Source organism: Lycorma delicatula, chromosome 1 (assembly GCF_047948215.1).
Source record: "Lycorma delicatula isolate Av1 chromosome 1, ASM4794821v1, whole genome shotgun sequence".
In the NCBI taxonomy this organism is placed as follows: Eukaryota; Metazoa; Arthropoda; class Insecta; order Hemiptera; family Fulgoridae; genus Lycorma; species Lycorma delicatula.
The window spans coordinates 340489511-340506983 of record NC_134455.1 but is presented as its reverse complement, the minus strand read 5'-3'; the positions used below and the strand labels follow the sequence as shown (position 1 = coordinate 340506983).

Here is a 17473-nt window from a genome sequence, read left to right as displayed (position 1 = left end):
AGTAGCTATATTATTTTATCTAATTTATTTTATTCATGTTGTGTTGTATTCTATTAAATAATGAAAATCTTTTACCAACCATTTTTGTATCTGTTGGGGTTATGTGAATTTTGCTGTTTGTGATATAGTTTTATAATAATAAAACTATAGATTGAGTACAAAAATCTGATTGAGTTGAGATGGAAATTTCTGGCACTGTATGTTGTGAACATTATCCCTCATGTTATCACACAATAACCTCCATTTTTGAGTTAAGTTTGCCACAGAGTGATGTCTTGTAAATTATTTCAGGTAACTGTTAAATTATTTATTATACCTTTGCAATGGTAATGTGCAAGCAAAGTAATGGTACAAGAATTTTTTAAGCATTTCAATCAACATGTATACTGTTCTTAATTAAAATTTTGAGTATGATCGCTACACAGTCGAGACTAAAATTGATTCAGACTGAAACTTGAACCAATCTTGAATATTAAATGTAATCATTTAGAATCTTAGATATTCTGTACAGCATGCTTCAGGTTTAAACCTGTCAAGAAGTTTATTTCCAGTATAACAAAACGAATTAAATTTCCATTTCTATAAAATCAGGTAACACAGTCACGACAATTAGACATAAACCAGTCTTGAAAACTGTATGACCCTGTTAGATCTGATGCAAAATGACCTAGAGATGTTGGTCAATCTGTGTTAATGTTATAAAGTACATTTTCATCTCTGTAGTGTGGTTAACAAGTAGAATTGCCGTTGCTTAACTGTTGAAAATTTACATGAATATCTTTTGCCTAACCTGTACAAACTGTTTGATGTTTTGCCACCATTGTTGATGATTGGCCCTTAAACATTTGAAGATTATGATGAAATAATGCGCTAGTGATTCCTGATAGTTAAAACAACTGCATTAGATTAATATGTTAGTGGAATATTAATATTAAACCATATTAATATCTTAATATCCCTTCATAATATGGAAATGTGATTTGGTTATCAAGTTATTCTAAAATTTCACCCTAGAAATGTTTTCTTAAATATGTTAATACACTACAGAACAAGCTACATTCTTCAAATGGCAGTTATACAAGAAATTAAAACACACAGGAAATTCTACACCAGATAATGTTGAGCTTCTGAAATTATTTGCAGCACCATATGAAGCTGGTAGAACACAATTTGTATTGGACAATTTTTAGATAAGAACTGTAATTTTTGTTGTTTATTTTTCTACTTTATTTGTAAATTGTTGTTAATAATAAAGTTTCATTAGTAAAGAATGAAACTTGTTTCATTGAAACTCTTGTTTCCATTTTTAAAGCTAGCAAATATTTTAAGCCCATATTTTCTTTTGTTGATAGAGATCGTGTTCAGAGCGTGTGGCAAATTGTAAGAGACCATATATACACATTACTAATGGGTGCTGCAGCTTGTAACCATAACTTTTTAGTAGAACGATCAGTTGTTGGGCTATTACGTCTTGCTATCAGACTTATGAGACGTGAAGATATGAGTTATGTGGTAAGTTATTAAGTAGTACTATAATATTAGGAAAATTATTATCCTTAAAAGGTACAGTGGTGTTGTAGACGTTCTAGTCCTCAATAAATTTTATATAAACAAGAGATGTACATTTGAGTACTCTCTTATTATTAAATCATTCCATGAGATAATGTTACATAACACTTCATTCACTACAATTCCTCTACATTCATTCCTCCTTACTCTACAATTCAATCTAGTGATAATGTTATTTTAAACTGTGTGAAGTATATTATGTTTCTGATCATGTAGCTGTTTTCTTTTTTTAAGATTTGAGGTTTAGATGACTGTATTCTTAACTATAATTAATTATAACAATACATTTCAACATTCGACAAATGAGTTAACTTTAACTGCTGTTGTAGCAATCAAGTTTCGGATAGAATAATATTCTATTTTAATTGCATATATTTTGCTTAAATTATTTCATTGTATAAGTAGATGGTTATTGAGCTAGCTAACTATATTAATAATATTATTATAATGTAAGTATTTTCAAATAGAAAAACATTATAAAAGAAATTTAATTTATTTTCCAATGACTTATAAAATGTGTTTCCCTCTTATAATTAACTCCACACCTTGTTACCTTCGAGTTTGGTTACCCTGTAAGTTAAATGTAAGTTTATTGTTATACATTTAACTTCTCTCATCCATATTTTTAAACTGCAGTGGTTCAGAAAGACAAAAAAATTATCTGATAAAAGAAAATAACAATGAACCTAATATTAACATAGCTTTCAAGTGAGCTGTTACCAATAAAGATTTTAATAGATACACTTTAATACTTTCTTTAATACATAAAAATTTATTAAATTTAAATACATTAAATTGATTAAAAATATGAATTGACCTTGAGAAAAAACTGTAAAGCTTCAAGAAAAGGATGATAAAACTGACTCCAATTCATTTAAATTATTATTAAATAAATTTATTTAATTATTTTAATTTCAAATCAAACACCTGCCTGAAAATTACTTAGTTTTCTATGTCTCAAACCAGAATATACAGTGTGGAATTATAGCTTACTTTTTTTTCTCAATAAAACAAGCCCAAGCGTAATCTCTTATTTTCCTAGTTAACTGCCCAAACTGTATGCTACACCACTAATTCTAAACACACATTATCAAACCTTCTGTTAACTTTGTCCATTTCTTAAGTCAACCAATCTTTCACATCATAATCACATTTACTATTATATAAGTCTATTCCAGTAATTGCCAGTAATTTATTCCAGTAATTTAAATTATAATTAAAAAGTAATTTTAATATATAGAGCTAAATTAAATCTATTTCTACCTCTAAATAAATGATATTCGGAGTATTTCTTGAAACTCCAAAAAGTTTATTAAAACATAACGTAAATACTCCAGCCCCTCAATTACCCTATGATCCCAAATCTGAGCTCCGTATAAACGGACTGAAATACTACCCATTTAGCACATAGCAGGATCTAATTTTATCTCAAAAAAGCTACTCTACAGACTTAATAATAAATTTAGTAGTTGTAAATACTCCTTGTTATATCCTTGGCAACACGGTAACTACCAGCTATTTATAAAAACTTACTTTCTGAACCAATTTTTATTTTTATTTTTTAGTCTAGCTCCTGTTCCGTTGTATATTTTTATTCCATTTTCATTTTTGCAGCCTTCTGTTAATAAGTTTTACTTACATAGTTCTTTTTTTTTGTGTGGAATTCACTACCATTTCTTATTCTGTTATAATATCTTCTAATTTTTAAATCATCTTCAATAGTATTGTTGAATATCCTTTGCTTCTTTATCATCTTTGTTTCATATTCTTTGCTTCTTTGTCATATCCACCTTGTCATCTGTGAACTTTATGCGATTTATTCTCCTCCCAATTCTGAATCCTTCCTTCATCTTCTAGACGTTTTTCATCATATCTTTAACATATATATTAAATAAGGTTGGTGAAAGGCTGTACCCAGTTACATTTTCCAATTTGGATGCAATTCTTTAATTAATCTTCTATCTTTTCAATCTACTTTGGCTTAATATTTCCATAAGTTCATCCAATTTGGCATGGTGAATTGCTTTTTTTTCACATCACAAACCGTATACTTATTCTTTTACCTCTTGCTACATATCTCTTACCAATATTTTTTAATTAACCCAGTTGCAATCCTTTTCCCCTTTCCCATCCTGGATCCCTTTTGTTTTTCTGTAATCATTCAATTTTTTCTTAGTCTCCTACTCAGCCAATTACAGAAGAATCTTTGCTGAGTGTGAAATCAAACTGATTGTCCTGTAATCTTAATACTTTATTACTGTAAAGTATCAGTCATTGGAGTCATGCTATTTCAAGAAAGTCTTCTTACCTCATCTCTCTATTATAGAACCAATTTCACCATCACTTTTAGTCCTTAAGACATTTAATCAGTGCTATTGCCAACTAATCTAATCATACAGCTTTTCCATTCTTCACATCTTTTATTGTTTGTATAACTTCCAATTTTAAAGGATTGCTGCTCCCTAGTTCATCCTTTTTTACCTTCACTTGGTCTGAACCTCTGCAGGAAAGTCACTTGGTTTTCTGTTAAATTGGTTTAATTGTTTTATCTGTTCCTTTCACCTTTAAAATGTCTCTTCATTGTTTTAACACTTTTCTTGTTTCTACTGGAAATTTCTTTAGTCTGCATATTCTTCTTCCACTTATGCCATATGACTTTTTACCTTTTTATACAGTAGTTCATACTGTCATTTTCATTCTAAATCTTCTGTATCTAAGCATTCTTCTGCAAGCTATTTCTCCTTCGGTTTTAGTGTCACTCTATATAATTCTTATTCAATTTTCTGTAAATCTTCTTAATCATTCCTGTTCATAATATACAAGAACAGCATACGGTCTCAAATCTCAAATAAATTATTTACCATACAAAAAAACATTCAAGCCAGAGTACTTAACCAAAAAAATATTTTACCTAATCATTAAACTTGTTCTAAAATAATTTTATTCATATGACCACTGTGCAACATGCTTGGCATCATGATGAACATTCCAAATGACCATAACTGAAGGACCTCATTGTATTTTATTTTTGGACATTTTGGTTTTGATTGCTGTTATGTAGGGATTTTTAAATAATGACTAATAATATTTTTTAATTGTGTTTACAAACATAGGTATTACAATCTTTACGAATGCTGCTTTTGCTGAAAGGTAGCACATTATCCAGAGTTTCTCGTCAAGTATCTTACGGTCTATTTGAACTACTGAAAACAAGTGCTGCCAATATACATAGTGCTACTGACTGGGCAATCATATTCACTCTTCTTGAATGTGTTGGTGCTGGAGCTCCACCTCCTCGTGTTGTTGGAAAACCACCAGCTCTACATGATACTGGTATTTAATAGTAATTTTCTATCTATTATTATGTTACATTATATGTTATTATATTTGATTTAAAAGATTTAATTTATTGAAGGAATTCAAATATAGGGTGTTTCATTTTAATCGACTGAGGTGATTTTCTTGTAAACTATGCACAATACAAAAAAATTATCTAAACAGAAGTTACTATGATTGGAGAGGAACACCTCATGCTGACATTGGATTTTATCATGAACTTTACCTTATTTCAAGGTTAGCACGATTTTTTTGTGATAGATGTGAGGATTATCAGTACTCTATTGTTTAGGTTGTTAATATGTCCAGAAAAATAAAACCACACTTTATCTGAATAAAAAAATAAAGTAAACTACTAGCATAATCATAAGATTTGTATCTGTTCCTTGACTTTATGTGCCAAATCCATTGAAATTCAATGTCGTACAGTAATAATGTTGTAATAGCAAGTGTAAATCACTTTCATGTATGTTATACTTTAAGAGGCATATAAAATGGAATGAGCGCTGATAAATTTCATTAGAATTTTGAGGGGGCAATTTTTGTAACCCATATAATTTCAGATATTTCCAATTTGTTAACTACCCTTATTTGGTTTACCATAGGTATTTCATTTAACATTGTCAGATACAGAGTTATGTTTTGAGGGAATTTCCCATTCCCATTTCTATGTTTAAAATGCAAAAATTCTGTATGGGGATTATATCAGTTTCAGCGCAAAACATTCTTTAAGAAGCTCAGTCTGCTGACAGTGCCAATTGTGTACATGTTGGGGCTTATAAAAATATAAGAAAATGTAAATAAACGTTATAAGTTTGACTCACAATTATATTTTAAGTTAAGAAAAATATTTTTTCTTGATCTAAACGCAGAAAGTGATGAATGAAAATTCAGTTGATTAATTTGATAATAAAAATATGACAGATAGGGTCAAAAAATTGATTTTGAACCAACAATAGAAAACCAACAGTAACCAAAATAAATAAAAAAGTAAGTAAATTTATGTTAGACTATATTATACTGAAATCCAACTATTTGTTAAATTGGTATAAAATTATGTATAATTTTAATTTTATTAGTTAAATTCCTGACCATGTAATATAGGGGTAAGTGGGCTTTTTAATAATATAAACTATGACTGTATGATTTAAATGTTGTTTGTATCTTTTTTCTTTTACAATTTTGTGAATGTGATTGTTTATTATTGATATGTCGCACAAACCATTTTGTTGGTAATGGTAATAAATAGTAAAATAGCTTTCAGTTTTTGATTCTTATCTTATTTTAAGAAGTAAGTGATAATTACTTTTTTACATTTTTTAGGTGCAAGATCTGATGGAGAAGTACAGAATTCAACAGATGTGCCTGGTTTAGATGAGGATAGTGGACTTGGTAATGAAAGAGGATGTACATCTGATTCTGAGTTAAGTCGACCATCTGCTTTGTCAGTGTCACCTTCTAGTACTACTAGTCCTGAACTTTCACCAAATTCAGCTGGTGGTGGTTGGATATTGGTAAGTTTAATTAATCATTAATTAATTAATGTAAGTTTCTTAAACATGGCACAGTTGGTATATAATATTATTTATATATAAATAAATGAAATTCAACCTTACCAATTCATCCGCATTCTCTTTCGTAGCACTTTCAGTCAATCAACCATCCTCAGAAAAAGTTATTCTTCAATTTCAGATCATTAAAATTAAATTATGTAAAATGTAAACTTTAAATGTTAAAATCATAACAACTGGTCGTTATAGTATAAAGTTAGTCATGTCTGTTATGTAGTAGTGTTATGTAGTTTTTATCCAGTTGTTATGATTTTAACATTTTATAAATTTACATTTTACATAATTTAATTTTAATGATCTGAAATTGAAGCATAACTTTACCTGAGGATGTTCGAATGACTGAGAGTGCTAGAAAAGAGAATGCGGACGAATTGTTGTTAAGGTTGCATTTCATTTATTTATATATAAATAATTAATTAATGATTCATTGTAAGTTTGATTTCATTAAATGATTGTTTCTTGGTAGGAAAGCTTTATTAACTATGTTATTAGTTAATGTAAAGTTTTTATTTATTTTAAAAAAATTAATTTTGTAATATTTTACTATTACTGTATAGTTTTGATGTATTTTTAAGTTTTCAAACAAATTGTTTCTTTTGGTACGCAAATTTAAAATATTTCATTGTGTGTCAATAAAAGGTCAAGTAGACTCTATATTTGATTTTTTGCTTTATGAAAATATTTCTCTGCTCTAGTCAATAATGTATGTTTTCATATGTATATTATTATTACTATTATTATTAATAATTGACATCTCTTATCAGTGAGAAGAGCTGCTTACAGCTAGTTAAGCCAACACATGTGCTATATACAGAGTGATTCATATAGTGTTACCAGCACTTTCTGAGTCATTCTACTGGTGAAAATAATGAAAAAGGTTCATATAAATATGCGTCCAGAAATGCCCCATTAGCGACTTACAGCTAGTGAAATATTAATGCCCTAATTCCTGGGCAAAGAGTGAAGTAAAACAATACTGAAAATTTAAAAAAACCCAAATTAAGGAGTAAGTTTCATATGGTTTAAACGTGACAAATTGAATTAAATAGGTTCTCAAGCCATATATCTAGTAATTTTCATTATATTCGATATAAAAAAGAAAAATTTGTTGTCTAAAGACTTGTTTTTTTACATTTGTAATACAAAAACTTTGTTAAATGACTTATGAATATGTAAAATTTGTTATTCAAACTTGTAGAGAATTTAAATCTAAGAAAAGTTTATGTCAAATTGTCCAATAAAAAACAAATACACATTAAAGAAATTTTATTTTATTACTAGCACTTACTGTATGAAAATGAAAGGGATTGCATGTTCAAAACAGGGTTGCTTTTTCCTACAAAGTGCAATGAAATAAAAAATAGTGGTGTTGTATTAAAGATAAAAATAAAATAAAAAAACCAGTACTAATGTTTTTTTTTTTGTCTTCAGTCATTTGACTGGTTTCATGCAGCTCTCCAGTTACCTATCTAGTCCCATTCTTTTCATTTCGGTATACCCCCTACATCCTACATCCCTAACAATTTGTTTTACATATTCCAAATGTTACCTGCCTGCACACTTTTTCCCATCTACCTGCTCCTCCAATATCAAGGCAACTATTCCAAGATGCCTTAAAATGTGGCCTACAAATCTGTCTCTTCTTTTAGCTATATTTTTCCTAATGCTTCTTTCTTCATCAATTTGCTATAAAACCTCTTCATTTGTCACTTTAACCACCATCTGATTTTTAACATTCTCTTACAGCACCACATTTCAAAAGCTTCTAATCTTTTTTCTCAGGTATTTCAATCGTCCCAAGTTTCACTTCCATATAAATAAAGCTACACTCCAAACATATACTTTCAAAAATGCTTCCCTAATGTTTAAATTAATTTTTGATGTAAGCAAATTATATTTCTGACTGAAAGCTCGTTTCACCTGTGCTATTCAGTATTTTATATCACGCCTGCTGTGTCCATCTTTAGTAATTCTACTTCCCAAATAACAAAATTCTCCTACCTCCATAATATTTTCTCGTCCTACTTTTATATTCAGTGGTCCATCTACTTTATTTCTACTACAGTTCATTACTTTCATTTTGTTCTTATTTATTTTCATGTGGTAGTTCTTGCGTAGGACTTCATCCATGCCATTGATTGTTTCTTCTAAATATTTTTTACTCTCAGCCAGAATTATATTCTAGAATTATTAATCATCAGCAAATCATATTTTTTCACCTTACACTGTTACTCCAGATCTAAACTGTTCTTTTACATCATTAACTGCTAGTTCCATGTAAAGATTAAAAAGTAACAGGAATAGGGAACATCCATGACTCCTTTTTTTATTACTTCTTTCTTATGCTCTTCAATTATTACTGTTGCAGTTTGATTCCTGTAAATGTTAGCAATTGTTCTTCTACCTCTATACTTGAACCCTAAATTTTTTAAAATGCTGAAAATTTTATTCCAGTCTACGTTATCAAATGCCTTTTCTAAGTGTATAAATGACATGTATGTTGGTTGGTTTTTCTTTAATCTTCCTTCTACAGTTAATCTGAGCACTATTGCTTCCCTTGTCCCTATACTTTTCCTGAAAATAAATTGATTCTTCCAACATTTCTTTCATTATCCTCTCAATTGTTCTGTACTTTTCATATTTATCTGCTCCTGCTTTCTTTGGTAGCAACAATAACAGCCTTTTTGAAGTCAGATGGAACTTCCCCTTTTTTGTAAATATTACACACCAGTTTGTATTATCTATCTATTGCTTACTCACTGGCTCTGTGCAGTAATTCTGCAGGTATCCCGTCTACACCAGTAGCCTAACTCCCATGCAAATCCTTTAATTCTCTGTTAAATTTAGATCTCAGTATTGTATCTCTCTTTTCATCCTCTTTAACTTCCTCTTTAACACCAGTTTCTTATTCATTTCCTCCGTATAACTGTTCAATATATTCCACCCATCTATCAACCTTCTCTTTCTTATTATAAATCAGTCTACCATCTTTGTTTAACACATTATTAGGTTTTAACAAACATACAACAGAATTTTCCTTAACTTTTCTGTATGCTCTATTTTACCAATCATAATTTCTACTTCCAGTTCTGAACTGAACACCTTTCTTTAATCTACTCTTTTTTCACGAATTTGCACTTCCTGTTTATAATATTTCTTAATTGTTTATAGGTCCTTTTACCTTTTTCATCACTAGCATTCTTATACTTTATACGCTCATCCATCAGCTGCAATATATCCTCTGATATCCAAGGTTTTCTACCAATTCTCTTTGTTCTGCCTAAATTCGCTTCTGCTTATTTAAGAATTTCCGTTTTAACATTCTCCCATTCTTCTTCTATATTTTCTACCTTATCTTTTTTACTCAGACCTCTTGCAATGTCCTCCTCAAAATCTGCATTACCTCCTCTTCCTCAAGCTTCTCTAAATTCCACCAATTCATCTGGCATTTTTTCTTCAGGTTTTTAAACCTTAATCTTTTTATTTCATTTTCACTAAATTATGGTCACTATCAATGTGTGCTCTTGGATATGCTTTACAGTCGACGAGTTGATTTCTAAATCTTTGCTTAACAATGAAATAATCTATCTGATACCTTGCAGTATTGCCCAGTTTTTCCATGTGTATATTCTTATATTATGATTTTTAAACTTGGTTTGGCAGTTACTAAATTATACTTTGTGCAAAACTAATAAGTTGGTCCCTCTTTCATTTCTTTTGCCCAGTCCCTATTCACCCATAATATTTCCTTCCTTGCCATTTCCAATGCTTACATTCCAATCTCCAGCTATTATTAAATTTTTGTCGCCTTTTATGTGTTTAATTGCTTTATCAATTTCTTCGTATACACCCTCTACCTCATCATCTTCATGGGCACTTGTAGGCATATAGACGTTAGCAATTGTTATCAACTTAGGTTTGGATTTTATCTTGATTACAATGATTCTGTTTCTAACTTTTTGAAATACTCTACTCTCTTCCCTATCTTCTTGTTCATTACTAAACCTACTCCTGCCTGCCCTTTACTTGAACTGAGTTAATTATTCTGAAATCGCTTGACCAAAAGTCATTTTCCTCTTCCCACCAAACCAATGTCTTCTACATTTAACCTACCCATTTCTCTCTATAAATTTTCTAACCTACCAACCTTTTTTAGGCTTGTAACATTCTACGCTCCAACTCGTAGAATGTTATTTTTTAATTTTCTTGTGACCTGTTCCTTAGCAGTCCCCATCCAGAGATCCAAACAGGGGGACTAGTTTATGTCTGGAATATTTTACTAAGGAAGGCGCCTCCATCTTTATTATTTCTTTTTAAGAAAATGTAGCTACATTTTCTTAAAAAAAAAATAGCTGTGGTTTTCTGTTGCTTTCAGCTGCGTAGTACTCAGAAGATTCGGTGATGTTGATATAGCCGTTTAAGTCTTCCTGACCTACGCCTTTAGCAGCTACTGAAAGAGCTGCTGCTCTCTCTCAGGATTCATTCCCTCAACTGGCTCTCACCAGACACCACTCCGATATGGTTGCACCTTTGTTCCAGCCATTCTGTATCACTGAGCACTCAAGCCCCCTTACCATCGGCAAGGTCTCATGATTCATAGAAGGGGATTACTAATGTTATTCAGACAATTATATTACATATTTTTCTCAAATTCACTTTCAAATTGAAAATTTGAGAAATTATGAATTTTTTATGTCGGTAATAGAAGTCAGCTGGTCAACAGTGCATTTTATGTTATGTCATCAGTGCATTGCATTTTCTGCATTAGTGCTGTGAATTGTTGTCAGTACAGTGTAATTTAATTAAGTTTGTGTGAGTTTGATTTAATCCATGTCACACTGCAGCAATGCATTTGTTATTTACGACTGAGGAATATGCCGGCATAGTATTTATCTTGGGGGTATGTGATGGAAATGCAACTGCTACTGCTACAGAATATGAAAATTTTTCCTAACCGCAGAGTTCCAAATCCTAAAACTATTAGTAGAACATCCCATACGCTATGAGAAACAGGTACACTTCTAATATTAGTACTCACTGCAACTGTTCTGTCCATCATGATGCAGATATTGATAAAACCATTATTGAAGCTACTCAACACAGTCAAGGTGCTAGTACATGACACCTTTACTGGCGGTTGGGAGTTTCCCAGTCTAAGATGTGGAGGACAATTAGTAGCAAGCGAAGGATGGGGTATCCTTACCGTAATCAATGAATACAAAATTTTCAACCAACAGATCCTCCTCTTCATTTGCAATATTGCAACATGTTGAATATGAACTGCCAATTGCACAGGTTCATTTTATTTACAGACAAGGCTCAGTTTACTTGGGATCAATAACCTCGCACCAAACAAACTTGGGTAGAAGTCAATCCACACATGACCGTAGAATTTAATTTCCAACACCAATTTAGCATCATTGTATGGTGTGGTCTAGTTTTCTATCATCTATTTGGACCATCCTTTCTCCCAGGACGTCTAAATTCCAGCATTTACATGTGATTCCTTAAGGAACAATTGTTGCTATTATTAGAATATGTTCCACTAGCATCAAGATTCTGGATGTACTTTCAGCTTGATGGTGTGCCTCCCCAATTCTCACATGCTGTATTGGTGTCCTTAAATGAGTAATTTCCAGAGGAATGGATTGACCACAGAAGGCCACACTCTTGGCCACCAAGATCACCTGACCTAACACCATAAGATTTTTGCGTGTGGGGTTGGATAAAAAGTATTGTGTACACGAAAAAAGTTCATATGCGTAAAGAGTTGTTGCTCGCATTACAGATACTGCTGCTGCATAAATTAAGGAAAGTCATGAGGAATTGCATAGAGCAACACTAGCAATCTGAAAGCATGCAGCTAAGTGTATTGAGAAAAAATCTGTAGAAGGAGAGATTTTTGAAAATTTACAGTAAACTTTGTTAATTGTATCAATTACATTTTTACTTTTTTAACATCACATCAATTGTATGTTAACTTCATTTTCTGTAATTGATAACATTTAAAAATTTTCATAACATAAGTTTTAATAATAAAATCAAATTTCTTAAACTAGTATTTGTTTTTTTATTAGAATATTTTACTTAAATTTTCTCAGAATTAAATTCTCTATAAGTTTTGATAATAAATTATATGTATTTATTAGTCATTTAACAAAGTTTTTGTATTACAAATTTAAAAAATATCTTTTTAGACAACAATTTTTTCAGTTTTACATATATTACTATGAAAGCTACTGGAAATATATCTCGAGGAGCTGTTTTATTTAATTGGTCAGGTCAAAATCCATAAGAAACCATTAAATTTACCCCTTAATTTGGGTTCCTAGAATTTTGGTGTAATTTTATTTCACTCTTTGCTCAGGAATCGGGGTGAAATCTTTTCCGAGCTGTAACTTGCTAATAAAACATTTCTAGATTTATGTTTTTATCATTTTTTTAATTTTTTTTTTTTTATAATGAGTTCTGAAAGCACTGGTGGTAACACTACGTGATTCACTGTATACTATGTCTTTAAAAAAAAGTTAAAAGGAGCACCATCAGTTATTCTGTATATAGATAGATCTAAGATGTATATATGATTATTCTGATTGTGTAACTTAACTACATGTGAATAGCTTCAATATTTTTTTTTTAATAGAGTGGTAGCTAATTTTTGTTGCAAATGTTAACAAATTTTTTTTATAAAGATTGGCTTATTCTTATTCCAATAGGTCATTTTGTTAAATATAATTGAAAATATTTTTTCAATACAATAATTAATAAATGTAATAAACGCAAAAGTACTTGTGTTTCAATACTTGAAGTTGAAAAATATCTATAATCAAAAAACCTTGATTGGCTCTTTTAGTCTTAGACAATGTACCCGGTCATCCACAGGAAATCCAAACAGCTCCAAAATCCAAAATAAGTAGGTTTTCTGCCGCCAAACACTACCACTTTATTGCAACCAATGGATCAGGGAATTATTTAATCATTTAAATTATATTATATCAGAAGAGCATTTAAGATTATTTTAGACACAATTTTATATAAGATTATTTAAGACACAATTATTTTAGACGTTGGATTCCAATTCTGAGCTGAATTTTACAACATGTTGGAAGAAATTTAATAATATTGCTGACTGCATTATGTGCATAAAGTCTTCATTAGATGAACTGAAACACTCAACTCTGGTGTCTTGCTGAAAGAAGCTGCTTCAAACAGATATGCTGGAAGATACTGGTGACATCGAGACCCCAGGAAATATCACTGAAAGCGTGAAAGCAATAGCTCGTTCAATAGGGAAAAATGGGTTTGATGAAGTAGATGACACAGATATTGAAAATCTTGTAAACACATGAGAAGAACTTAATGAACAAAATCTGGAAGATTTAATGGCGCAGGTAGTGTAGGAAGGTGAGGTAAAAGATATAATCCCTGGAACACAGTTAAATGTCAAAATACTTACCAAAGGCATTAAACTATCCCATGATCTTACCCAGTTTTTTATAGATGCCAATCCTTCTTTGAATAGAAGCTTTATCATTAAGCGCAAAATTGAAGATGTCATGCAAGAATACACAGAACTTCACACTTCACACGCATTTAAAAAACAAGAGTGAGACAAGGAAAAATTAGAATTTTTTTAAATGTAGTCCAAAATACTGTATGTTATTTTTGTAAATTTTCTTTACAGTAATTTTAGTTTTAGTATACGCAGTACTGTAGTGCTGTTTTCTTGACTTTTTAAGGTGATTCCGAGTACGATTTGAACATGTAATACTGTTTTCTAATACAGTACATAGTGTACGTACTGTAGTGAGTTTTTAAATCAAACAGTTCGATAAGTGCTTACGAGTAAATTAGGAAATACAGCACTGTAGTTTGTTAAATATTTTTTGTGTAGTGTACTTATGTACTGTACAAGGCTCGACTGATAAATTTTGTGCATTAGCATGCTACACAGAGACAAAAGGTACTACCAAGTTGGGCGTGGCACACATGATAGCTAGCTAAAATCCTCCTACAAACCTGCAATTATGCGTTAAAATCCGTTTATCGATCTGTTTCAGTACCAGTTAAACTGGAGTCTAGTACGGCCAGTATGTCAATATGGCAAAAATAGCACACAGTGGTCAAATTTTTAACAGCAAAATTTGTAAATTCCACGAATATTTTTCATCGTTTAAAAGCGGTTTACGGTAGTGAAACTGTTGACAGGAGTATTGTGAATAGATGGGCATTGAAATTTTGCAAATGTGAAGCTGGTAAAGCAACAATTGAGGACACACCTCGCAGCAGACGACCAGTTTCTGTGATTGATGATAAACATTGAAAGGAGGTGGACGATTTGCTTCAAAGTGACTGGTGAATCACCCAGCAACACATCGCTATTCAGTTAAGCATATCTAGAACAAGTAGGCCATATTATCAAACAATTGGATTACTGTAAAATATGTGCACAATGGGTACTGCACAAACTCTCTGATGGCTCTCCACAAGCTGAAGTTTGAGCCTGTTCTGCATCTGCCACACTCACCGGATTTGGCTCTGTGTGACTTCCACTTCTTCCCTCATCTCAAGAAGGATCTCAAAGATAATCATTACACTATCGATGATGAAGTGAGGGAAGCTGTGGCCACTTGGATCCGAGAAAGACCTCCAGAATTTTTCAGTGACAGAATCTAAAAGCTTGTCACATGTTGGGGAAAAGTGTATCACTATAAATGGGGATTATATTGAAAAATAAATACTGCATTTTGCAGCTAAGATATTGTTTTTCACTTTTTATTTCATTCCAATATCTCTTTTCATTCCCATGCTTTGCATATTTGCACAAAATTTATCAGCCAAGCCTCGTACTAGACCAGTGTTTATAATTAATGTTGCTGTCTGTATTTCATCAATAACATCACCCTACATAGGTACGCATGATTTTTTTAAAATTTTACTTAGAATCATTCTTCCTTAAATAAGTATTAGTTCTGTTTTACATTCATAGTTTTCTATATTCGCACCATTTTTACGATCTCTAACCCCCATGACTATAGTGCTTATGATAGTAGATTGATTATTGTTATTATTATTGTAGTAATGCTTATTATTGGTATTTTTCATGTTATTTGTATTTTTAGAGTGATGGAAAAGCATTTTTTTAATGACCTGTTTTACTATACACAATTTCTAATTTTTGGAGTTGCATTATCAAAGTTTTATAGACTTTGATAAGGCAACTCCAAAATTTAATTAATTATATATTATTTTATTTTTATTTTTATCTTCATTAACTTTTAACTGTTACTTAAGTGATAATAGGTATTACAATCTACCAATTTTAAGATGACATATAATAGAAAATATTTTCTGTAAAAATTAAATTAGTAAAAAACTTTTCATTGGTTGTATAGAAATGCTTTTAAAGAGTATATATATATATTTACTTAACTCTAAACAGCTCTGTATATACATTTGTAATTGGAACATTTTATTACTATAGTTAGATCTTTTAAACAGTTTATCAATATCAAATAATAGCAAACTTTTTATTTAATGCATATATATCTAAAATAATCACATACTAATTTCATTTAGTTTTGTGTTCCAAATCTGTGTAAACCAAAATCTAAAATAAAATTATTTTCTTTTAAAAAAATAATTAGTACTAATTATTTTAAAATAATAATTATAGTTTAGTAGAGTTCTTTTTTAAGAAAAATAAATCCTTACAATGTGATTATGTGAACTGATCACATAACTACCAAAAGTGAAACCACTACTGCGGTTCTGTTAACTGGTTGAAACAAGTAATAGCAGTAGTAGTAGTACCGGCAGCAGCACCAGTACTTTACCCTAACAAAATACATAGTTCTTTTGTCATATTTGCTAATGAATGAATTTATTTCATTCCAAAATTTCATTTTGGAACAAATAAAAAAAATAAATAAATTATTTGTGTAAGTAGAAATGTTATTGTCAATAAGTTGTTTCTTTAGGAAGCAGTAGAGGAATATGATGACTGATAATTTTTATTTTTTAGAATAGCTTAACAACTTAAGTTTTAATTATTTTCCAGGTTGGGCGGGAAGGAGAAATACAACCTATGCCAGCCCGATCTTCTCTCAGCAATCAGTATAATTTATTGTCAGAGCGTGAACTTATGTCACACGACCCCTTTTCATTAGTAAAGTGCTGTGAGAGTTTAGCTTTTCTCGTTCGAGATGTTGCTCATATAACACCTTACAATTTTGAGAATTGTGTTCACTGCATACGAACATTTGTTGAAGCCAGTCTAGATTCAAGTAAGTGCAGCAGTTACATGAAATTTTTTAAATAATTTTACAGATAACATTTTTTTCATATCATAAAATAGTCATCATACATAAAAAAGTTAGTAATTTTCAGAAATGTGAAGTTAAGATTTAAAGGGATGTTGTTACATATAAAATTTTACTAAATCTATAAGACAATCATAAATGTTAATTCCAAAAAATAAGTAGAAAATCTATTTTTTTAATATGTAAAAGCTAATTGCACTAAATGCAAAAAAAAATGGAAGCTTTATAGTAATATCAGAAGAAAAAATTATTTATTTGTCTATATGTTAGTTTACTTTAATTCTTTATATTCTAATTTTTTTTTCAATCACAACTTTAAAAAATTTTGTAATTTTGACATTCCAGATTAAAGTATTTTATATACATTATTTCTGTGCAAAGAATAATATATTTTGTTATAAAAAATAAAATAATAAAATAACACATTTAAGAGGTTTTCAAAAAGAAAAATTTACGTAGCAGTAAGTAAACTTCAGAACTTTAATAAGACATCACTACACAATGAGACAAAATGACATGTTGCACAAGTTGCTGCAAAATAAACCCAAAAAGACTTAGCCCCAGTCAAGAAATTTTTAACAAAGAAGAGAAATATTGAAGTAGAATGGTCAGTGATCAGTTTTAAGATTAACAAAGTTATTACGTTTTGTAATTATAAAAATAAAAAATATATAT

General features: G+C 30.3%; 1 protein-coding gene across 5 annotated transcripts in view; it reads left to right on the top strand.

Annotated features, from left to right (window-relative positions):
• garz (Sec7 domain-containing protein garz) overlaps positions 1-17473 on the top strand; it is a 201682-nt gene that overhangs the window by 135020 nt on the left and 49189 nt on the right. For all 5 annotated transcript variants that reach the window (XR_012758824.1, XR_012758825.1, XM_075382294.1 and 2 more), the window contains exons 26-29: positions 1353-1512; positions 4683-4902; positions 6229-6419; positions 16537-16762. Coding sequence is in view for 3 of the 5 variants with exons in the window: in XM_075382294.1 (XP_075238409.1) it covers positions 1353-1512; positions 4683-4902; positions 6229-6419; positions 16537-16762 (797 nt within the window). In the remaining 2 variants the exon portion in view is untranslated. The remainder of the gene's footprint in view (positions 1-1352; positions 1513-4682; positions 4903-6228; positions 6420-16536; positions 16763-17473) is intronic.